This window comes from Pseudorca crassidens, chromosome 4 (genome assembly GCF_039906515.1).
Source record: "Pseudorca crassidens isolate mPseCra1 chromosome 4, mPseCra1.hap1, whole genome shotgun sequence".
NCBI classification, from domain to species: Eukaryota; Metazoa; Chordata; class Mammalia; order Artiodactyla; family Delphinidae; genus Pseudorca; species Pseudorca crassidens.
Genome location: NC_090299.1, coordinates 19,597,780 through 19,623,314, shown reverse-complemented (window position 1 = coordinate 19,623,314; position 25,535 = coordinate 19,597,780). Strand labels below are relative to the sequence as shown.

General features: G+C 40.5%; 1 protein-coding gene across 3 annotated transcripts in view; it reads right to left on the bottom strand.

Annotated features, from left to right (window-relative positions):
* TRPC3 (transient receptor potential cation channel subfamily C member 3) overlaps positions 1 to 25,535 on the bottom strand; it is an 82,212-nt gene that overhangs the window by 44,142 nt on the left and 12,535 nt on the right. For all 3 annotated transcript variants that reach the window (XM_067735151.1, XM_067735152.1, XM_067735153.1), the window contains exons 2-4: positions 17,402 to 18,173; positions 8,939 to 9,127; positions 485 to 649 (exon numbers count right to left, since the gene is read on the bottom strand). In XM_067735151.1, the coding sequence (XP_067591252.1) occupies positions 485 to 649; positions 8,939 to 9,127; positions 17,402 to 18,173 (1,126 nt within the window). The remainder of the gene's footprint in view (positions 1 to 484; positions 650 to 8,938; positions 9,128 to 17,401; positions 18,174 to 25,535) is intronic.

The window sequence follows — 25,535 nt, the reverse complement described above, 5'->3', positions numbered from 1 at the left end:
TCTTAAAGACTTTGGATAATACCACTGTTCAGAACTTAGCTTAATACACCCAGCCTCAGATCTTTTTGACAGGTTCAACCGAGCTGCCTTTTCAGTTCTCAGGTTAACTGTTTCTTGGAACCACTGCAGTAGGGCTCTTCCTCTTCCACAGGCCAGCCTGGTAGACTATTTATTAAGCTGGCAATAGAATCGGTACAATTGCTACTTCACTTAAGCAGCTTTTCCTCCTGCTTACCATGGGGATTTAATCTTAAAAGCCTAAGTATTATATGCCTGCAAATATGATCTATCCCACTAGTATCAAATTCTTTTCATCCCTTATTTGAACTAATCCAGTCATTAAAAAGCAGAATTCGTATTCTTGAGTCAATTAACATTCAGGGTAAAACTGATAAGAGCCTTGAGTAGGAAGCTTTTTCCTTTTTCATCCTCAAAGGACATGGTACACCAACCACAGAGGAAACAGAGGTGGAAAAGCCGGTACCCTGCTGCAAGGTGCAATCCAGTAGCCGATGGCAAGGAACGGAAGGCCCAAGGCCACGACCAGAACCACCAGACACTTGATAGCTACCGTCTGTTCCCGCAGGCCTGAGAGGTTCTCGTACCAGATTGTCAAGAGCTGCTGCTGGCAATTGGGGTGAGCCACAAACTGTTGGTCGGAACAGAGAGAGAGGGAGAAAGAGAAGTAGGTTACCATGCCATTGTCGACAGCTGGGCTACCGAATGCATGTGCATCCTAAAGATATTAGGCGCTGGATATAGGCACTGGAAGGTTTCTGGTAATATTCTTTACTTTCCCTTTGTTTTTCAAAATTGCTTCAGAACTATTACAAGAACTAAAGCGGAAACATGAGGGTAAAACTGACGTTGTCCTTAATCATAGTTCTTTCTCTCTGTATTTACAGACTCCTCTCTGGAATCTGGGTGACATACTCTTTCCTTTGCGGAAACGTGTCCCATGTTGCTGTCTGTCAGCTTACTTGCATTCAGTTCAAAATGGAAAAGAAAATAGTTATTTGGTTTACTGGATACTACAGCTAAAAGAGAAATGTTACTGTTTCATGAGCAACTCCTAAAATGATACATCTATGTAAAATATATACATGATATGTCCCATGTGGATGTATGCCCTACCATAGCAAATATGCAAAAGATTTGCAAAAACTCAGTGAACCTCCAAGTGTTATGCTTGATCCACGTTTGCTCTGCTTCCAGGAATTGGCATCAAATATCATGTCCATCCTATTTTAGTAATCTGTACTCTTTTTGTTGTTTCCTCTATCACAGGTGAAAAACACACAAACATTTATCTCTATCAATTCTTTTATAATTACAGCTCTAATCAGGAAAAACATGAGCAAATTATACTTATTTTAGCCCTGCTATTTTATTTTATTATTTTTTTATTTTATTATTGCCATCTGATTTTGCTAAGTCATCTGCCTACATCTATATAGAAGGACTGGGATTTCATTAAGGTCCTGTCTTCATTAAGGTAGCAGAATATATTTGTAGTCAGGCCCATGTGAAAAGGCCCCTACGTCAAAAGGTGCCTATCTGCAGCTGGATATGCCTTTCTTTGAACGGCCAGCTGCACTTTGCCCAAGCTTGGGAATTATTCAGGGTCATTCACAAATCAGCGACGAGTGTCAACATATTTTTAAAAAAGAGTGCTTAGCAACACAAAAATCAAGGTATAACTGTCTTCTATAAAATGCTATAAACAACAAAGAACCTGCTAGGAAGTACCCATGAAATGTTTTTGCAAATTCTGAGAGGCAAAGGAAGCAGCCGCAGTTCCCACTAAGCAAAGGGGTCAACTTTAATCAAGTTCTAGTTAATGAGCTGAATGCTTCTTAGTAACTCTAGGCAATTCCTCAAGTTACCTGGCTATCTATCAATAGCTTACTTATTTCTTCAAGGAAATGAACAGGATTCCACTTAGTGGTGTAGAGTTTACCATCAGCTGTTCTAATTTTTTTAAAAAAAGAAAAGAAAAAACAAAAGTAAAACCTCATCTCCCAGGTTGGGCAGTAGAGGCACAATTTTCCTCAAATTCTCACTCTTTTCCCCAGTGTGCACCCGCCCTCTGGGAAGTCCACTGACTTTGCTATGACAGCTGCCACCACTGTGCAGAAGGAAAACTTGACAATCCATTGACAGAGGTGGTGAGGATGAGTTTACAAATATCAGGTTTGAAATACTTAACTGAATTTTTTCCCAATAATACAAAGGAAATGAACAGCAGGATTTGGGAGATTGAAAGTACTAAAAGGAAGATGCTATTTTTTTCTTGCTCGATGAGTTCAATGTGAAAAAACATATTTTATCTTGTAAGTTCCTTTTAATTTAGTTATAAAAATCCCAGGTCCTGAGGCTCATGGGTCATTGCTAGTGGCTAAGTATACATTAGATCTTCTTTCCAAATTCAAGATTCTGTCACTCTTCCAAAGTTCTGATTTTTGAAAACAGTATTTCAAGATCAATGCAGTCATTATTTGAACTCATGATGAAATAAAATCAAGGTTGAAGGCTTCCTGGGGTCTATGTAACAATTTCCTAGGAGTCTTACTGAGAATTTCTCCAAACTTCCACTTGTGCCCCTGTACTCTATTGGATCAATATCTTTCTGCTTCACCCCTCCTTTTGTGTTAAGAATCTTCATCCCCTCTATGGTTCTTCTTTTTTTTTTTTTTTTAAGATTTAATTTTATTTAATTTTGGCTGCATTGGGTCTTCATTGCTGCGTGCAGGCTTTCTCTAGTTGCAGCTAGCAGGGGCTACTCTGTTGTGATGCTCGGGCTCTAGGCATGCAGGCTTCAGTAGTTGCAGCACGCAGGCTCAGTAGTTGTGGCTCACGGGCTCTAGAGCACCAGCTCAGTAGTTGTGGCACACAGGCTTAGTTGCTCCGCGGCGTGTGGGATCCTCCCGGACCAGGGATCCAACCTGTGTCCCCCACATTGGCAGGCGGATTCTTATCCACTGCACCACCGGAGAAGTCCCCGTTCTACGGTTCTTAAATGTCTGTCTCATTCATTCATTCATTCTTCAAAATGTCATAAGCCCCTCCTACACGCCAGGAAGGTATTTGGTACAAGAAAACCAAAACGGGAACATCAGTATTGCAGTAAGTGATAAGTGGTCCCTGTTCTAGAGCACACAGTAAGCTCTGCATAAATGTGAAGAAGTTATTATAATGGAGACTTGGATTCCATATGCTTGCCAAGATAAATAATCAGCATTTAAAATACTCTTAATTTGAAAGTTGGTCCAAATGTCTTGGTGTTTGGAGGATCTGCATTTGTGGGAAGTTGGAGAGATGTAACTAAAAGGCAGTCCTGTGACTCCATCTAGGCTCAGCTTAGGAATGGGAATGTTGCATTCAGAGAAACCTACAGGTAGAGCATACACTGTCATCAGGTCAGATTACCACTTGGGAAGCCAACACGCACTTGTTTATAGGCCAAGGGTTTCTGTAAAACAGAAAATCCGCATGAAGTTAAGAGACACTTGGACACGTGTCCCTGTGAAATTGATGGACAAACTTCCCTTTTGTGGTTGTCTAGCCTTTCTCAGGTTTTAAACTCTTGAGTACAGAAATAGTAATGTAGTATGGCTCCATCTTCTTGCTCTTCCTCCTTGAGCTAATCTTTAAATTTGAATCTTTAAATGCTTTATGGGATTAATTATACTGTATAAAGTTTACAAGGCCCTCAAAGACTTGGTGGAAATCAATCCTTTCCATATGGCATTATGCAATGATCAATCTTTGACCTGGTGTGACTTGTACAATACAGTGCAGACACTTAACATATGTTAAATACTAGCCAAAATCATGGTGTTTGCACTTCACTTGTTACACTTTAAGATTCAACCTAACAGGTATATCTCCTATACCATTAATTCTACCCTCTTCTTAACTGAGATCACAATACGGCACCATATGGCATTTAATCCACGGAAAGCAAACACAAATAGATATTTTCCTCCAATGATTTAAAATCCTAATACAAGTACACAAGGAACATTTTAAAAAAGAAAAAAAACCAGTATAATAGTAGCAAGTGAGGGCAAAAGAGCTAATCCTTCTAGGAGCTGAGTTTTGCTCTTTTCAATGACTTCAAAATAGGGCAGTAACCTTTATCTCTTAAAACTGATTTACCTCCTAAAAAATGTCCTTATGCTGCCACACCAGTCACAGCCAGCTGGATAAAATTTGTATGCTGTTTCTTAACTTCAGTGGACCAACAAATTGAAACCATTACAGAAATAATACCCTTATTTGAGGTTTTCTGATATAAAGGGAAAATGCTTGACACACAAGAAAATCTCAGTCTTTCAATGGAACAAAACGACTGGAGCATAGAGAACAAACTCTATTCCCTACCGAATGACGGACAGATTGTAAACTGAACCACCAATCAGGGCAGTTGATAAATTTCAACCTAAAAAAGTTACACTGTCTTTTTATCAGATTAGCTTTTCCAAGAACTATCTTCATGGGAATACTGTTGTACAAAAACATGGTAGGAACACTCTGTTTTTGTTTTTAATGACATTGCTGGAGCCACAGTTTACAATATTTAAAAGAAAATATTCTTGTGAATAAAAACTAGATCACTCATCTTCTCTTTAAAGTTCTTTGAATTGTGAAATATAAACTGAAAACTCCACTGTGCTGCACAGCAGAAACTGGCACAACTTTGTAAATCAACTCTACTTCAATAAAAAAATTTTTTTTTTAAAACCCCTGAAAACTTACATTGTACACGTTTTCTGGATTTCAAACCCACTGAGTGCAAAGTGCTGTTACCAAGAGCTAACCGACTGTTACCTTTCAGGTGCCTGAGCACAAACATGGCAGAAGCCCTACAGTGCAGGACCCCTTCCCGTGCCGGCTGCCACATGCACGCCAAAGTCTCTGCAGTGGATTTACCACTCTTTCATTGTACTGCTCACTTTCTGGGCTTTCTTTTCACACTTTCTGCCTACACAGTGGATAATTTAATGTGTCTATATTGCTGCATGTCTCATTTCTAGATGATCTTTCTACGGTTAAACCTAATCTCTCTCTGGAGGAAATAGAGCAAGGAGGAAGAACTCAGGAAAGGATTTCCTCTTTCTCAAGAGCTCGGTTTTCCAGATTTGATGATCCATCCAGTGCTAGTATCTTTTATCTCTGTCAGGGGCTTTCTTACAATAGAGAAAGCTCACTTGAGATAGGTAGGACTCCCGTTACTTCTATGGGGGGAGTGGATTGATATTTATCCTCAAGTCAGAGAAGATAGAGGTACAGTCATAAATAGAGCTCAGGACTTTTTGGAGGGCAAATAGTCCATTATTCTAATTGGAAAATAATGAATGGTTTGCCTAAAATTTAATTTTCTTGTACTTATTTTCAAAAAACCAAATTTCACCCTCAACTCTATTCCATTCTCTTTTGTAGAATAATGTGGGTAACTCTACAAACGGTAATAACATTTACTATCTTTCCAGTTTTATTATTTACCTTAAAGACCCCTCAGAAGTGAATCTGGGATGAATAAGCTTCAACATCCACTCCCTGATAGAAGATACATTATTGTTTGTTCCCCACTAGTAGTGTATGATTGCTCATTTCACCAACAGCACTGAGAATTGTAATTTTTTATTCTTTAATAATTTGAGTGAGAGGAGATGGTATCTGTATGTTAGCATGCATTTCTTTTATTACTAGAGGGTTTGAAATTTTAAAATATGTTTGTTAGCCATTTGAATTTTCTTTTCTGTGAATTACCTATCCAAGCCTTTTGCTTATTTTTCTACAGGGCTCTGAAAATTTTCCCTATAAATTTGTTTGTGTACTTTGGATATTAAGAATATCAATCCTCTGTAAGTTATAGTAAAAAAATGTTCCCAGTTTGCCCTTCACCTTTTTTGTTTATGATCTTTCTGATGTACAGAGGTTTTAAGTTGCATGTGGTCAAACAATTTATATTTTTGTTTTTTATATCTTCTACTGCTTTTATATCAAAAAATCCTTTCCCACATAAACATTAAATTCATGTTCAGACCTCTCCTATTCAGATCTTTTATATTTTCATTTTCTTCATTAACTGTCATTGAGCCTCTAAGGCCTAAGGTGAACTCATGGTTATTCCTAGGGAAGACCTGAGCCCAGAAAGAACCCAACAGACTCAGAATCAGACTTGGGGGTAGGTCTTGGGCAGATGGCAGAAGAGACATCCTGAGTTTCTTATGGGACCTAAACAAATTAACATTAATCAAATTGGCTTCCTTGGTGGAATTATGGGTTGATTTGAACATATACAAGTTTATTATATTATTAGGGGGGGAATTCCATAACATATAAAGTATTTTGAAATCCCAATGCCATGCATATAGCTATGGGCTACTTCAGTGTCACAGTGGGTAGGGTTCATGAATCATTATAACCCAAGAGGTTATTTTACTTGGGGACTAGAAATGAGATGATGGAAAAAGGAAGCAGCAGAAGTGGGTGGGGGTATTTTTGATCCTTGCTAGATGGAGATGGGTGAGTATTGAGTGAAGAATGAAGGAAGCCTTGGAGAGAAAGAAAGAGGAACTAGGGCTTTTGGGGGAGGCATTCCAGAATAAAGTTCTTATATACAGTTATTGGGTGAAGATTCCAAATCAAATATTTTAACTAATATTCCTTTTATAGCATAAAACAGACAAAACCAGAAATACCTGCAAAGTCATAAATCTCCTTTCAGTTCCGAATGCATTTTTGTTGTTGCTGTTTCCTGATAGTTGACGGATAGCAAATTTATTATTAATTGACACTTCATACATTGTAACCTACACATCAATTTATTTAAAATCAACATGCAAGAAGACATTCACTCTGCAAGACAGTTTGGTTAACAGAAGCACATCTGTAGATGAGCTGTCTCTGCTAATACGACACTTTCAAAGCAATAATAAAGAACCAGTGACAACTGAAATCAATTCTCTCCTCTCAGGTGCTAAAGAGGAGAGATGCCTATTGCAAGATCTGTGAATAAATGTCCAGACAGTTTTCTAAAAACAGTTTAATATCAATCTTATGCAAAACTATCTTTTTCTTCCAATACAGCAAAACTTCAACTAGCAAGAATACTCTGAGAGGAGGGCAGTTAATCCAATTCATTTACCTTGTAACTGACACTTCCTTGAAAAGTTATTTTACCTCAGCATTTACTGAGAATCTTCACATTTCACTATCTTATAAAGTAGAGGGGAGATCTGTCATTAATGGCTGGCTATAATCTTGTGAACACTACAATGTGGAAGTTTTCTACATTGTGGTAGAACTGTGTATGTGTGTGTGTACACACATAGAAACACACACACACAGAGAGAGAGAGAGAGAGAGAGAGAGATTCCCCCATCCTCATTTGCTACCAGGGTGCAAACTTTGGCCTAGGTTCCACGGGTCAGAGGCATATGTGCACACCTCTGATTTGGAAGAGGCTTTTTATAACAGGCAGCACTCAGCACTCAGCACATACTTTCTGTTGGTGGGGAGCTGGCCATCTGCAGCAGAGGCAGAATTGTTCTGTTTGGGCCACAGAAACTCCCTTACCAGGTCAGTTCTGGGCCTGGTTCTGGGCAAGCTTTCTGCAAGCACAGCTTAGATAAGCTTGTTCCTCCACCTCTCCTAATGATTCTGTGAGCCTCCTAATATCCTTTACTGAATTATTTTCTGTTTAAATTGGCTATGGTCTACCACTAAGAACCAGAACCAGCACAATAAACATGAAATGTCGTTGATGACTAAGAGCTGAACTTGTTTAAGAGTCATCATTCTGAGAATGAATTTTCAAATGCAGAAATGTGATTAGCTAACACTTATTGAGCAATCACCATGTACTATGCCTGTGCTAATTACTTTACTTGCATTAGCTCATGTAATCCTTAAAACAACCAAAACAGTAGTTGTCCCCACTACCAACGAGCAGAATGAGGTTTAGACTGATCAAGTGACTTGCCCTGTCACACACAGAAGACAAGTCAGGACTTGAACCCTTGCAAGTTGGCTCCAGGGCCTGCCCTCTTATGCACCATGTCACACTGCAGGAAGGACAGAAGATTCCATAGATTGACCAGTTCATGAAACCAGATCTATTCCCGACAACAGCTTACTTCTTCGTGATTTAAAGAGCAAAAATTTAAGTTGTATAAAATATGTATAAGCGATTAGATTCTGGATAACTGAGATTTTTATTATAAGTGAAACGTCCTAACTACAATTTACATGAATTATTTCAAAGGCCCATACAAGTAGCAAACACATAATACATAACTGTTCTATCTGCAGTAACCAGAGTAAAAAAGTAATCATAATTTTTTTTTTTTTGGCAACTGCATAAAATTCCATAGCTGTGTGATCTGAGGCACGTCTTTTAAGCTTGGTGAACCTCAGTTTCCTTATAGAATAGAAATCTCATCATCGAACATTTATTTTATAGGTGAAATGGATAATAACAAAGGCTTACTGCAAGATTAACATGCGAATGTAAGTAACAGTGCCTTACAGAAATGTTTACAAGTAACAGATTTTATTATCATTAAATGCATTTTAATGAGCAGTTTACAAAGCTCTTTTGCATATCTTAATCCACTGAAATCCCACCAAGACCCTGAGACAGATAAGAGGTATTATTCTCCTTTTATATGAGGAAAAAGAAATTTAAAGAAGTTTTATGACTTATCCAAGGTCCAAAAATGGATAAAAAGTGGAAAGGATCGGAGCTAGATACTTGACTCACAACTTTACCATGATACTTCATTTAATCTCTTTCATGAAGTGAAATAAATCTTCTTATCAATAACATCTATTACTGCTATTATTTTAAAATCTTTCCTGGGATTATGGCATAGTTGATATTACATGTTTATTCTAATATGGAGCTGGATGAAAGTAGGCCACTCACCTTTTTGACTTCATACTTAATGGCAAGTTTGACACGACTCAGTGAAGCTTTATGCCTGTGCATCTCCAGAGGCTCTGCTGATTCCAGATCTCCGTTCAGAATGGCTTCTACCTCTTCCGAGTCTCGGCAAAGATCCAGCACACCCACTACGAAGTCTTTGCATTGCATGGAGAGCTTGCGATAGTCATTCTAAGACCAAGAGGTTTAGAGTTTAATGCAGAGAATGTGCTTTAATTCAATGGAAAGTGTTTAGGGGTTTTGTGAATTAGAAAAAAGTCTCCCTACCTCTGGGTAGGAAGTTGCAGCCCCCAGGTGGGTGCAAGTTTTTTTGTTTGTTTGGGGGGTTTTTTTTTTGCTGTACGCGGGCCTCTCACTGTTGTGGCCTCTCCCGCTGCGGAGCACGGGCTCCGGACGCGCAGGCTCAGCGGCCATGGCTCACGGGCCCAGCCACTCCGCGGCATGTGGGATCTTCCCGGACCGGGGCACGAACCCGTGTCCCCTGCATCGGCAGGCGGACTTTCAACCACTGCGACTCCAGGGAGGCCCTGGGTGCAAGTTTTGTTCAGTTCGATACCGGCTGGATTTGCTCCCACCTACCCCCGTAGCCAGTACCTTCCACAACCTGTACAACCATAGGAGACAGTTCTGAAAATGGTGTGCATGTCAGTGATTGATTTATATTAAGAGATGTTGGCTAAATGCTAATGCTGAAAGACTAAAGAATCAAAAGAATCTTTCTTGTACAGATGAACAATAGTTTTCTTGAAGCTCAAACAAAACCATTTCTACGATGAAAGTTCTTTAAATTAAGTGGCATTTTGGCATAGAAGATTGACTATGTATGAAAATAACCTGCCTGATTTACTATCCATTGCCTCTTTGGAGACAGTGCTTCTCAAATTGTAGTCCTCGGACCAGCAGCCTCAGTAGCACCTGGACATGTGTTAGAAGTGTAAATGCTCAGGTCCCACCCCAGGTGTCCTGAGTAGAAACGATGTTGAGGGCCCGCAATCTGTGTTAACACACTCTCCAGGTATTCCTGATACACATTTATGTTTGAGAATGATGGTTCATAGTGAAGGCAAAGAGAAGGATAGGTACCAACATGGAGGGTATTTTTTCTTGTTTGTCTGAAGGGCACATTATAATGTCCTGCAGAGCTTCTAGAGAGAGAGAAATGTCTGATTATATGTAACTGAATTCTCAAGGGTTGCAGAATATCAATACCTGAGAGAAAAATTTTCAGGCTACTGGAACTAACACCTTGCTAAAAATAATCTGTGAATCTTTAATTTCACTAGCATATTTATATAGTGCCATGGACTAGTATGAGGAAGTCAGCTGTCAGCATTCCCTGTTACCTACTGAATGGAGCTCTATTTCTAGCCCATTGATTCCGGTCTAGGTGTCAATGGCCATCTCTTCGGGAAAGGGCCTTACTTTTGCAACCCCCAGCTCCACTTCTATGGCTTTCACTAAAATTTTAGCCCATTAAGAAAATTAATCAGATGATAATCTAATTTGGTGCACTTGAGGAAAATAGAATCCCTCATTCCAACATGTCCTGAGATACTGTATATGTCTAATAACTGAGTAACATTTAGCACAGCAGAATTTCTGGGCTTCCAAAAATCATACTTTAAAAATGATGTATAAAGAATTTCAATTTTTTTCCCCTTAAATGATTAATTAACTTGATTTGATGGGCAAAAATCATGTCACCAACTAAAATAAACAAGAAGAGGAGAGACTGTTTAAAGGCTACACAGACTAGAATAGTTTCCATTTCAGATATCAGAAATCCAGATAAAGAACAGTTGCAGTTAATCCTTTTCCCCTCATAAGGGAACAGATAAAATGAATAAAAACTTCAATCTTTGGTTTCCATTCAAGTTGGTACCATGCAACTGATAAAATTAATAAAATGTTCAGTCTCTGGTTTCTATGCAGAGTGTCAGTTAAATATCCATCTGCCTTCCATTCCTGAAAGACTAATGAAATATTTTATTATAGCATCCAGAAGAAGTGTTATCCATGTCTGTTTCCATATAAAGCTCCCCTTTTAATACAATTTTTTAGATGAAATTTCCTCATGTTCCTCGTCAGTTCAGACTGTTCTGTAAGATTTGGTGCAACACAGGATGGCCAATCCTCCATTGATCAGAAATAAAAGAGACTATTTTCTATTCTTGAAGAAGACATAGGAACCAATTTTGCAGTAATACCTGAATAATAACTCATTATTTTAAAAAATTATAATCTGTAAAATTATCTGATCTTAAGGAAAGCTTTGTGGCCTTTTCATATCCACTAAAAGAACAGTCAAGAAGCAAAAAACAGGTAACCAAGTTGCAAGGACAACACTGTTTTCATAACAATTTAAACATTTCCTGCTGGAAGAAGTCTGCTATCCAAGTACAGAAAATAATCAGAGCTGGAGGTAATAGCGATTTCTTCTACTGGGGTTGTGGGATACCATTTGCCAATATATGCAGAGCTCTCAGGGAAAGATGGAGAGCACCACTAAAGATGGCCTTTCCTCAGCTGCAAAAGGAACTATCTAAAGTCTGAATTGCATCATGAGCTGACTCTGTCCGTTCTACCATGAGGTCCTGTCTCATGTTGCTTCACAACTCAGACCGTTTATCTGCTCTGAATTTTCTAATGATGCTGTCTTAATTTAGTTTTGCTTGATCATCTTCACTGTGCCGCTTTTCCATTACCATGGCCTTCCACAAAGTTACCAGATGGATCTGCAGCCCAGAGCAGGAACTCAAAACCTGGAAGAACTGCTCAAGCCAGAGGAAGAACAACGAAGCTCGCGCCTCATCACAACCTGTCTACAGGTTTCAGCAGGTTTTTAATGTGTATGCTTTAATCGTCATTCTAACCCCTTTTTATCCTTAACAGGAAAATTGAAATTCAACTCTAAGCAGGCGTGGTCCCGTCAGATCCTTTCCCTAATAATAAAAGAGGCAGGATAGTGTAGTGATTAAAAGGATAAATCTGAAACCAGACTTCCTAGGTTCAAACACTGCTTCTACCACTTACTGCTTCTACCACTATGTGATCTTATAGAAGTTACTTAGCCTCTCTGATGAGAATAAGCCTATCTAATATTGCTACTATGAGGATTAAACACTTTGAGTGTGCTTGGTACACATCAAATACTATAGAACTGCTTCAGTGTTACCAGGTACAGCATGTTACATAGAATAGCTAGGACTGGGACTCAAGGCACCCAAATCTAGGCTTAGCAGATGGGACCTTGGCTACAGTCTTTGTTTTCTCATTTGTAAAATGAGAGGTGTGTATAGTCAGATGATTCCTAGAGTATTTTCCTGCTATAAAATGCTATCTTGCTTTTGGATTACATTCATTTTCCTCTTCCTTACAGTCCTACTGTGATATAAGTTGAAATTGTTTTTCTGCTTTAAAGAGGGGAAATTTGAGGCATGGAGAAAAAAAAATGGCTTTTTTTTTTTTTTTGCAAAAAAAGTGCATCATTGATTCAGAATTAGGAAATTAGTAAATTTCAGCTTAATAAATGACCAGCTTCCTTGCCACTGACATTTGAAGGATTAGACATGGAATCCATCCTGTCCAATATTCTGTTTCTCAAAATAGCTTCAGATAGCATCTGCACATCGAAAATACGTCTTTAATAACCTGTCACCAAGCTGTCCTCCATTAATCTATCTATATCTATATCCTAGAATGTTCAACCCTTGGGGTAATGACCTTCACATGTTTTCGGCACCATGCCTCCTGCACTCTTAAAGGAACTTTGAAAACTGCACGGTGGCTGAGAACCTTCCGTGAAACATCTAAGTGATGGCAGTTTGAGGGATGAGATACTGGATCTTACAGGCCATTGATAAGATAAAATAGTCATAGGTGTCTGAAACGGAAAAAAAATCAAGTGTTTTTCACTAGGGAACACGTTGTCTTTTTTTTTTTTTTCCATTTCAAGGCCAGTACTTTGAGCTCAAAGCCTCTATGGAAAGAATATAGTGAACACCATGGAATAGGGTAAATTAAGTGACCCTGCCACAGAAATAAGCTTCACTTCCTGCCCTTTCAGAGCTCCGAGTCTCTGGGTCAGTGCTGTGAAAGCACTATTTTCTCTGTCTGTCGAAAGCCCTGACGGGTGGACATGAGTGTGGGATGAGAAGGCAAAGAGGTGAAAGGAAGGCAGATAATAAAAGAATAACAAGGAGTAGTGAGAATGGGAAAGAAAAGGAACATTTAGTCAGGGGAGAGAGACCTGTAGTCCTTAGAGACTGTAACTTCCAAAGAAGTGTCTGTATTTTGGCTCAGAGATGGTTATGCTACACGACTGCTTTCCATATAATTCAGAAAAAGGAAGTGTGAGATTTAGATGATTTTTGCATACCCTTAGATATATGGCAGCTTTATGGATGCCCTCTTAAACTCAGCTGTGTTTTCTCCTCTTTTTGCCTCTTCACTTATAATAGTTTCCCACCTTTGAAAGGTTATCAAAGGTGACTCTTTATGTCAGGGTAAAGGAGATTCCAAGCATTATCAATATGGGTTTAGCTGGCTTCAAGGGGAAAACTATGAATAAATTTTCTTAACATTGCTTCACTGAGACTACTTCTCTGGACAGAATTGCATACGTCACCATCTTTTGGAAATTATTAAAACATAATCTAACCACAAAGCTACAGTAATCAAGACAGTGTGGTACTGGCACAGAAACAGAAATATAGATCAATGGTACAGGATAGAAAGCCCAGAGATAAACCCACGCACATATGGGCACCTAATTTACAACAAAGGAGGCAAGAACATACATGGAGGAAAGAGAGCCTCTTCAATAAGTGGTGCTGGGAAAACTGGACAGCTACATGTAAAAGAATGAAATTAGAACACTCCCTAACACCATACACAAAAATAAACTCCAAATGGATTAAAGACCTAAATGTAAGGCCAGATAGTATAAAACTCTTAGAAGAAAACATAGGCAGAACACTCTATGACATAAATCACAGCAAGATCCTTTCTGACCCACCTCCTAGAGAAATGGAAATAAAAACAAAAATAAACAAATGGAACCTAATGAAACTTAAAAGCTTTTGCACAGCAAAGGAAACCATAAACAAGACAAAAGGACAACCCTCAGAATGAGAGAAAATATTTGCAAATGAAACAACAGACAAAGGATTAATCTCCAAAATACACAAACAGCTCATGGAGCTCAATATAAAAAAAAACCAAACAATCCAGTTAAAAAATGGGCAGAAGAGGGCTTCCCTGGTGGCGCAGTGGTTGAGAATCTGCCTGCTAATGCAGGGGACATGGGTTCGAGCCCTGGTCTGGGAGGATCCCACATGCCGAGGAGCAACTAGGCCCATGAGCCACAGCTACTGAGCCTGCGCGTCTGGAGCCTGTGCTCCACAACAAGAGAGGTCGCGATAGTGAGAGGCCTGTGCACCGTGATGAAGAGTGGCTCCCGCTTGCCACAACTAGAGAAAGCCCTCGCACAGAAACGAAGACCAAACACAGCAAAAATAAATAATAAATAAGTTACTAAACTCCTACCCCCAACATCTTCTTTAAAAAAAAAAAAAAGGGCAGAAGACCTACATAGACATTTCACCAAGGAAGACATACAGATGTCCAAGAGACACATGAAAAGATGCTCAACATCACTAATTATGAGAGAAATGCAAATCAAAACTACAATGAGGTATCACCTCACACCGGTCAGAATGGCCATCATCAAGAAGTCTACACATTATAAATGCTGGAGAGAGTGTGGTAAAAAGGGAATCCTCCTACACTGTTGGTGGGAATGTGAATTGATACAACCACTATGGAAAACAGTAGGGAGGGTCCTTAAAAAACTAAAAATAGAACTACCATATGACCCAGCAATCCCACGACTGGGCATATACCCTGAGAAAACCGTAATTCAAAAAGAGACACGCACCACAATGTTCACTGCAGCACTATTTACAATAGCCAGGACATGGAACCAACCTAAATGTCCATCGACAGATGCATGGATAAAGAAGATGTGGCACATATATACAATGGAATATTACTCAGCCATAAAAAGAAACGAAACTGAGTTATTTGTAGTAAGGTGGACAGACCTAGAGTCTGTCATACAGAGTGAAGTAAGTCAGAAAGAGAAAAACAAATACCATATGCTAATGCATATATATGGAATCTAAAAAAAAAAAAAAAAAAAAAGGTACTGATGAACCTAGTTGCAGGGCAGGAATAAAGAGGTAGACATAGAGAATGGACTTGATGACATGAGGTAGGAGGGCGAAGCTGGGGCGAAGTGAGAGTGGCATCAACATATATACACTACCGAATGTAAAATAGTTGGCTGGTGGGAAGCAGCAGCATAGCATAGGGAGATCGGCTTGGTGCTTTGCGACCACCTAGAGGGGTGGGATAGGGAGGATGGGAGGGAGGCTCAAGAGGGAGGGGACATGGGGACACGTGTATGCATATGGCTGATTCACTTTGTTGTGCAACAGAAACTAACAAAGTATTGTGAAGCAATTATACTCCAATAAATATCTAATAAAAAAAACATAATCTAGAACATTCCCTTTTGTAGAATCTCTTCTACAGACTTTCAGTATATATCAAGCAAAATGCTTAAAAACAACGTTTGAGTGAAACTTGGAATAGTGAATTAACAAATTTAGAATTATATTTTTTATTACTTTGTTGAAATAAAGTGACATTTAGACTGAATGCTTTTCTATTCTCTTCAAACAGAATTTGAAGTTTTAAATTTGCTCTACGTGAGTTCTGTCAAAAAATAATTCATTTTAGGTACAAGGAAATAAATCTTTTCAAATACCACATAATGAATCTTTTCAACGGGAGTAGATATCAGTGAGATTTATTTTCTTCTTTTTATTTTCCCACATTTTCCAAAAATTTTACAATAAATATGTGTAGCTTTTATATTAGAAAAGTATGTAATGGAATAACAAATAAAATTATACTAAGGCCAGATCTCCAGAAGGACAAAATGTGTGTTGATGGGTGTAGAGGGAATGTGGCGCATACAAAAGGGAAACCCCCCCCACAAAATTTTCCTACCATTTTCTTTCAACTACTTACCTTGAATTATATTGCTAGTCACATTTGTGTAGCTCACACCTAAGTGTGAAAAGCTGCAATAATATCTGAAAAGCAGAATCATCACTTTTTCTGTGATCTGATACCACAACACTAAATTAAAAAGATTAACTCAGCATACAGAAAATAATTCAAGGAATCTATGCCAAGAATCATCCTCTTAGGTGGATAACAGGAGGCAAGAACCTGCTGAAAAACAGTCTGACTTGGACCCGATCTACGAAATCTCCTTTTGCCCCAGATTTAATAGGTAGAACCATCCAAAATGCACGACAGACTGTAACAATTAAATTTAAAAAATGTTCCACTATTAATGTATAGGTTTTATAAAAATAAGTAATTCTGCTTGACTGGAGATGATGTCCAGAAAAAAAGTTCACTCATAAAAAAACAAAAAAATCTATTAAAGCAAATCACTCTGCTGTCCTTATTATTTCTGGGTTGACCTCATGTCTATGGCTCACCATTTTGAATACTGTGGATTTCACTTGTGGATTTCAGGTACAGCCGTTTTTGTCACAAATAAAATGACTTTAGTCATTCATTTAAAATTTTATATTAGCCTTTTGACTTTCAGTCTAAACAGACACACAAAGGGCTTCCCTGGTGGCGCAGTGGTTAAGAATCCGCCTGCCAATGCAGGGGGCACGGGTTCGAGCCCTGGTCCGGGAAGATCCCACATGCCGCGAAGCAACTAAGCCCGTGTGCCACAACTACTGGAGCCCGTGCGCCTAGAGCCCGTGCTCCACAATAAGAGAAGCCACCGCAATGAGAAGCCCGCACACCACAGCGAAGAGTAGCCCCCGCTTGCCGCAACTAGAGAAAAGCCCACGCATGGCAACAAAGACCCAATGCAGCCAAAAATAAAATAAATTTAAATACAATAAATTTTTTAAAAAAGTGATATACAAATGTTTGGGCCAATAAACAGTGCATGCAAAACTAATACTATTTCTATATTTTCTATATTGGGTGCCACCATACAATCATCTACAAAAGAGGAAGAATTTGGAAGGGAGACGATCACACCACATCCCTCCTTCAACAAAAGAGAAGTCTTGTGTACTACTTAACGCTTATCCAGAACACAGAGCAGCACCGTAATTACAGCTCTCTGATCTAGTATATACCCATCCTCAGAGCGAATTTATCACAGCTCCGTGGTGAGAAAGGAAAATCATCAGGTCGTTTCTGAACGACGCTCCCAGTCCCTCGTGGTTTTAAATCCGCTGGGCGAGACTGATTCGGGAGCAAACTACGGAAGGTGCCTGGTGGCAGCCTGGAAGCGGAAGAGCGCGCAGGGCAGCCGGGGTGGAGCGCACAGCTTACCTTGAACTCCTTCTCTATGTTGGCCAGCTTGGCCAGCTCGTTGCTGAGCTCCAGGGCGGTGAGCACGGGGTCCTCGCTGGACAAGGACAGATACGCTGGGCTGGCCAGCCCCTTGTAGGCATTGATCCTCGAGCGCGAGTGGCTGAAGGAGTCGTGCCTCTGCTTCTCCGTGCAGTCCCCGCACTTGCAGAAATAGTCGTGCGGCCGCTCGATCCTGGCGCCCTTCATCAGCAGCATGTGCACCACCTCGTACTTCTGGCAGTGCGCCGCCAGGATGATGGGGGTGATGTCGGGGGAGAAGCGCGTGCCGTCCTCGTCGTAGGCGTAGAAGTCGTCGTCCTGCAGCTCCTGCTCACAGGGGCTCAGGGTGAGGCGCTTGCTGGCCGCGAAACCCGGGTGGTTGAGGATGGCCTCCACGATGCGCACGTAGCCCTTGCTGATGGCGAGCAGCAGGGCGTCGCCGATGCGCGCCAGGTTCTCCTTCTTGAGCAGCAGCTCAGTCACCTCCAGGTGCTCATTGCCCACCGCCAGCTGCAGCGCGTTCTGGCCCATGTAGTCCACGCAGTTGACGTTCAGCGTCCTGGATTCCTCCAGCATCTTGCGCACCACAGGGATGTTACCGTACTCGGCGGCGTCGAGGAAGCGCTCCTCCTCGGCGGTGAGGCTGGTGCCCCGATCGTTGAACATGAAGGCCGGACCCCGGACAGCCTGGCGCCGGCCCTTCTCGCGCATCACTGTCTTGCGCCTCAGGGAAGGGCTTTCCTCCATTGACCTAATCAGCAACAGCAAGAAGAAGAAGAAAAAGAAAAAAAACCCAGATGTATAATATTAGGGCATATTGCTTCCTCCCAGATGTCGGGCCATTTCTGGAGTACACAGCAGCCACCGCGCACATCTGTGGCCCGAGGACAGCCAGGTCCGTTGCTGACACCCGCCTGAAATTTACACCTGTACCTAACACGGGGTGCTAGAACCCAGAGAGGGGCCGGAAGCCCTTCAGAACAAGAGTTCCTGCTCCATAGAAAATGACATTCACAAGGAATAATAATATAAACGATTTCCAGACACCCCGCGTCTCCCTTGCGACCCTGGCAAAGATGGGACTCATCATACCTTGTGGAAATAACCTTACTACTGCTCTTAAAAGCCTTGAAAATAGGGGCGAGCAGGTACCTGGCACCAAAGCACTAGGCTTGAAGGCTAAAGAAATTAAAATTTTCAAGAATTAGGCCAGAACAATCCTCTCAAGTCACTGCATATTTTTAACTAAATAAAATCATTGACACACACACACACAAAGCCCAGTATTTAGGCCAAGTATTATCTTTCAGGATCTTAGATTTGCTATTTTTTTTCTCTTAAGGGTATCCCACTTCACTCCCACACCCCTCCAAAAAACTTACAAGATTCATTTTTTTCAGTAACACAGACAAGATTTAGCAATTATAAAATGAGAATATCAATCTAGATTTATTTTTTTGAAAATAACTGTGTCTTTGTAATGAGTTGTTTAATTACCAATATTATATAGTTACCTCTTTGAACTAAAAGGATATGGTATGATTTATGGTTTAAAAATCACTAGTATTACTTTATGAATAAAGCAACGACCATTGACAAAATAGCATTCACATAGTCAGGGGTTGAAAACTAACTAGAGAGGCACTGTCCTCCGCGGGGCACCTGGAGGTGGGCATTAGGGAGCATCTCTAGCAGGTGAACTCAGAGGCGGGTAGCAGTGTCCACTCAGTTCTCAGTTCTGTGGGCCCCAAATTAAGAAAGGAGCACTGAAGCCACTGGCAGAGGTTTCCCAGATAGAGACCAAGGAAATGTGGCCAGGCAAACCTACAGAGGTAAGGAAACCAAAGAAATCCCCCGACAAGCTTGTAAACTTGTCCAAGGGCAGAGGGTGCTGTGACTGGCCCCCCATTCTAATGACTCAACTAGTGTCAGGTGATCAACTTTAAAAAATTAAATATAGTATTTATATATACACACACATTTATATGAATATACTTATATATACACATATGTACACACACATGTATCTATGTGTAGGAATTTCTAGAAAGCAATACAAGAAGCCTTTCATTGTATTTATACCTGGGGCTCTGGGGAGTGGAACTGAGGAGCACAGGGGAAGGGAGATTCTTACTTTTCACTTACAGCTTTTACACATTTTGAATAGTTTTAACCATAGTTTGAATATTTTTATTAAAAATAAAATTTGTTTAAATTTTAAAAAATCTTAATCCCTTAGTTGACAAATTTTTTTAAATATAGGTACATACTACATTATACATAACCATTACACTATAATCTTTCTGAAGCTAAATAAATGCCATGTGTTTGACTATTATTAGTAGGTGTGGTGTGTAGAATAGTGTGCGGAGTGAGGTGTGTAAAGTGTGTGGTGTGTGTGTGTGGGAAACAAGGAGGTGCAAGGCTGGTTGGGGGCATGTGTTTTTTGTGTGTTTTTTTGTGTTGTGTGTGTGTGTCTTTGTTTGTAGAATGATGATTTTTTAGGTGGACAAGAACTGGGAAATAGCATTCACTGAACTGCATAGAAGAGACCTTTGTTTCAAGATCAAACTCTATGACAAGGGTCTTTTTAAAAATCTTAAAAATACTGTCATTGTAATAAATTGACATACTTATTACATTAGTAGTACTGACTTCATTAGATTAAATATTACTATTAAGCTAAAAACCGGTACTCTTCAAATGGCTAGAACTTCCATATTGTATAAATGATGAATTTTGTGCTTACCATTGATAATATATTGACATTATTTACGACTACAGAATATGTATGCAGAATATGTAAGTCTGCAGAATTCCAGTCTATCTCAGACGGGTAATCTTTGGGGAAATAAACTCATTATTCAAGTGTCACATCTTAATGGAATAGGGCTTTTTATCTAATGATTGCTACCTACAAAGAAAATAACTCATAAAAACCCTACCTTTTCTCCCAAAAGAGAGTGATCTGAAAATACCAGAAAGTGATTCTTTCATAAATTTTTTCTTTGCATTTCTTAGTATTTTAAAGTTTTTTTTCTTAGTATCTCTTCTTCTTTTGGAACCTATACCTACGTTTTGTGTATTTGAGCTGAAATGTGGGGTTTTAGTACTATACAACACAAGTGACATGAGCCCTTTTGATTTTGTCTTTAAAAGATTCTAACACTGAGTTAAGTGTGAAGTAAGATTTTTCAGTTAGAACAAGTTATACTGCTATTTCAAAATAAAAGTACTGACTTAGTGCTACTTGTCTTCATGGTGAATCCACATAAGAAATGTCCTTGTTTTTTTTTTAACTTTCCTTACAGTATTAAGATAAGCTTCATGAATCTGGACTGATAAAATGGTATGAGTCACACAATCAGTTCATCCACAATGCATTAGCATGGCCTCAATCTTGGCTGGTCTTGACAACGCATCTCCTCTGGCATGAGAAATAAGGAAAGAGTGAGGGTGAATGGGAGAGGATGCCTAACCTTAGTAATGCTAACACTAAAATCACTTTGCCAGACATTTTCTTACCTTTAGCTCCTCACCCAGTGGGTCAACTCATTCAGCACTGCAAGGGTGCATTGGACAGTAAAAGCATTGGAGAACCGCTGACCTAAATCAGTTGCCCTACAAGCACAGTGTGCAAGCTCCTTCATGGCTGATATGGATGGCTGGTAATATCTGATTGCTATGGACTGCACTCTGTACCACCACAAATCCATATGTTGAAGCCCTAATCTCCAATATGGTATGTGGAGGTGAGGACTTTGGGAGGTAATCAGGGTTAGATAAGGTTAGATAGGTTATGAGTGTAGAGCCCTCATGGTGGAATCAGTGCCCTTGTAAGAGGAGAAAACAGAGAGCTTGCTCTCCCTACCCTCCCACCACCCCCTCCCTGTAAGGACACAGTGAGATGGCAGCCGTCTGCAATCCAGGAAGAGAGCACTCACCAGAACCTGACCATACTGGTACCATGACCTCAGACTTCTGGCTTCCAGAACTGTGAGAAAATATGTTTCTGTTGTTTAAGCCATCCAGTCTGTGGTACGTAGGCGTGACAGCCCAAGCTGAGTAAGACACTGACCATACATCTTAAGGCAAAAGAAAATGTTTTCGTGCTTTATGAAACAAACTTTGGATTCCTAGTACTTGTCCAAACACTTAAGCGGATAAAAAGTTCTTCCTGAGAAATATTTTTGTGCACCCAAAGGCAATCCTTTGCTCCATTCTATTCAGAGGCAAAAATATAAGCAATGCTCCTCAGTTTTCGTAACTTTGCCGTCCACTCATCTGACTTCTAACAGTGTGACTTGAGTCCCACCTGCCTCAAGATCACTTGGAATACCTGTTAAAATTCAGATTTCTGGGCCCCATTCTAGATGCACTAAATCACTCTCAGGGGTGGGGCCCTGGAATATATATTTTAAATGAGCATCCTTTGCAATTCCCGCACACACTGAAGGTTGCAAACCTCCAGTATAAAAACGGCGATATCCTGGATCAATGACCCCAGGCTCAGAGGCCTGTAAACACTTGTCACACTGGCCCTGCCAAAAGCAAAGTTGGAATAACATGTTTGAGCAGCGCAGGCTAAGAGACAAGCAGCCTTACATTCACTTAGGTTCCCTACCCTTTATTACCACTTAAAATTTGATCTTCAGGACGCTATTCACCTGAATCACAGTAAATGAGAAGCCTGTAAAATGCCTTCACCAGTGACCATTTAAGGTCATGCTCTTTCTTTTACCAAGGATTGATATTTTTAAAGGGTTACTATGTTTCCTTCCAAACTGCCTTTAAAGGGTTAAAGAGGTTTTCCATTATAGTATCTATTGTACCTCTTATGAGGATTCAAGTGCTAAAATCATCCTAGAATTGTGTATTAAGAAGCCTGTCTCTCCAGATGAGTTTGCTTCCCTTGATCTAATAATATGAACTGTATACCCTTGTCTTTTTTTGTGGCCCAGGGTACCCAGGAATTTAGCTTAGATCTAAAAATGCTCAATTACCATCAGTATCCTAACCCAGGTTTCTGGCACAGTCTTTCTCCTTCTCCTAAATCATTTCTGACATAGATTTTAAATCAGTTATCCTGTGTTCCATGTGTCTTAAACCTATTTTATGGTTATCTAAATTCTTTTCTGAAAAGCAGAGTATTAATAAATACCCCCTCATATAGGCCACCCCTGCCCACATTCCTGGATGGTAAGGTCATGCTTTATTTGTCATTACCCAATGCCCCACAGGGAGTAGATACTCAATAAATATCTATTCAACTGAGTATTCAAATCTCTTCCTGGGCCCTATCCTCTCCCTTGGCTTCAGCTCCCACATGTACAACTATCTGTCCTCTGGTCATTCTAAAATGCCCCAACTCACGTCCTCCCTTAAACCAGCTCCCCTCCTAACATTTGCATCTCAGGCTAGATATTCAGGCTTAGCAATTGCAAGGTCATCTGTGACTCACTGTCTTGATCCTGTCAGTCACAAAGTTCTGAAGCTTCTCCTTTGGAATGTTGCCTGTACCTGACCTTTCCTTCCAATTCTCATTGCCAACGCTATCCTCCAGATCTTTACCTCGTCGTGGCTGCATTATTAGAACAGCTCTCCGGCAGAGATGGCACAAGGGAAGGCAACGAAACTTTACTGAGTTCCTGGTATATGTGTCTGTTTCTCATGCACTCTCATATTTAATTCTCGTAACATTGCTAGGAAGCAGGTATTATTTTCTGTTTCATAAATAAGAAAACTGAGCTCAAAGGAAATTGCCCAAGGTAATACACAGAGTAAAATGCAAAACTGGGATTCAGCCTAGGGTCTGTCTGACTCCTATGCTTCCTGGCATTTCGTGCTGCTCCTGATTTCCTCTTTGTATCCCCACAGACATCCCCAGCACCTTGCACTTCTTAAATTCGGCTTTTACTGTCACACTTCTCTCTCTTTTTTTTTTTGTGGTACGCGAGCCTCTCACTGTTGTGGCCTCTCCCGTTGCGGAGCACAGGCTCCGGACGCGCAGGCTCAGTGGCCATGGCTCACGGGCCCAGCCGCTCCATGGCATGTGGGATCTTCCCGGACCGGGGCACAAACCCGTGTCCCCTGCATCAGCAGGCGGACTCTCAACCACTGCGCCACCAGGGAAGCCCCACACTTCTCTTAAAACCAAACCAAAACCAAAACCAAAACCAACTAGGTCCTCCAGCTGATTTTCAGGGATGCTGACAGCCTGCCCCCCCATCCCTAACCAACCTTCTCCTCCCTGCGCTTCAGATTCATTCTTCACTGTCTTATAAACATATTATTCTGCTTATTTCTGTACTGTAAAGGGTACAGGTATAAAATATCCTATACCATCAAGGATATTTTTTTGAAAAATTAGCAAGGTGCTTTTCGATTTTGCCTTTCCAAATACCAAATCTTGACCCTGGTTAATTCAGGGACATCTTGCTTCAGCCTTGGGGTGTGGGAGGGATGCAGTATAGAGTTGCATGAGTTTAGGGGGAAATAAATTTTAGAGGAGGAGTGCACATAGAGAGATAAAGGAATTTTCAGTGGTTTTTTTTTTTTTTTTTGCAAGAAAAATGGGGTTTTGTAAGCAGAATTTGGGAAAAGGGAAATTGTCTTGAGGAAGAATTTGCTTAGTTCCTTTATTTCTCTAATTAATTCCAAAAGAACCTGATCGCTGAGTGCTCTCGTCACACAGACAAGATAATTCTCCCACTTTTGACACCAAAGCAATGGTGCTTACTGTCCTGGGAGAAGAAAGAAATAGCAGAAAGGAAGTAAAAGTCAAGATGTGGATTTAGTAAGGTGAGGAACTACTGAGGGTAGGGGGATTCTTGCCCTGCTTGTTTGATTTGGAGATCTGGAACAGTCCTGCCTGGTTAAGTAGGGAATGGTCTGGGCTTTCTCAAGCCACCCTCAGCTTCCATGTAGTGTGGACCCTGCAATGAGAGCCAGGGAGCCTGCACCCAGACTAAGGATGACCAGCTGTGAGCTGGATAGAGGATGTTGCAGGCACCCAGCTTTGTAGCCCCCAGGAGCTGAGCTGAAACCACATATGCCAGCGAGCACATCTGGGTGACAAAGTCACGTCAGCCAAGATCAAGTTACTGCCACTGACAAGCAGCACCCAGCAGACAATGAAGACTGCCCAGAGACCACAAGAGTCAGAGAATAGCACCCTTTCCTCCCTCCAGGGGACACGTAAGTTCCCCTCCCCCAATGCCCAAATGCTACAGAGAAGAGCAGGGGAACCAGCAGCTTTCCAAGAGCCTGAGCAATTTTATCCAAGTGAGACAGTATTTCTTAAAAAGGAAACTTACTTTATATTATCAAACTAAGATGAGTGAAATTGGCCTCACAGCATCCCTCCACAGTGCCCTGAACCGGGGGTGGACATGCGGACCAGAAAGAGACTCCAACCCCTTATGGAGATTGCAGAGAGGAATCAGTAAGCAAAGGTCCCTTATACACCGGCTCGCAGCACAGGGAGACACTGTTCTAGTTGACTAGATCCCTGCGATAATGCAGGTCAAGGATTTCCTTCTTATTAACCCACATAATTGCTTAATTGCTTAATTAACTTAATTGCTTAATTTATTGATTGCTTAATTCACTTGCTGAATGAGAATGAATGTCTGTTTAGCAAGCAAAAAACAAAACAGAAGTTTAAAAATTAATTTAAACCACAGATTGAACATTTGGTCAACTTTTCTCCCCACTAGTCAGCAGGTAGGAGGCTCAGGGGAAAGGTCTGTTATGAGAGCTACATGCTGCCCATACAAGTTGTTCTGGTTTCTTGTTCCTGCTACACCTGCCTCTGGGATGTTCCTTTTGTTTCTATCCCTGGGCATACTCTTATTCTTGCCCTCTGCCAATTCAAATCCTTCCTACCTTCTGTGGCCCAGCTTACATTACACCTCTGGAAACAGAGGGTAAGGCTTCACATGGTAATAACTAGAAGACCTGCAAGGTTCCGTTCATTCTGAAATGTTGTCTTCTGAGAACCTTTCTGAAACCATTCCTGACCACTTCAGCCTGACCTTTTGCAATATTGCTAGTCTGCCCATAAATCTATACACTTTTTTTTCCCTCTCCTTGATTCTGTCTCCTTGATTAT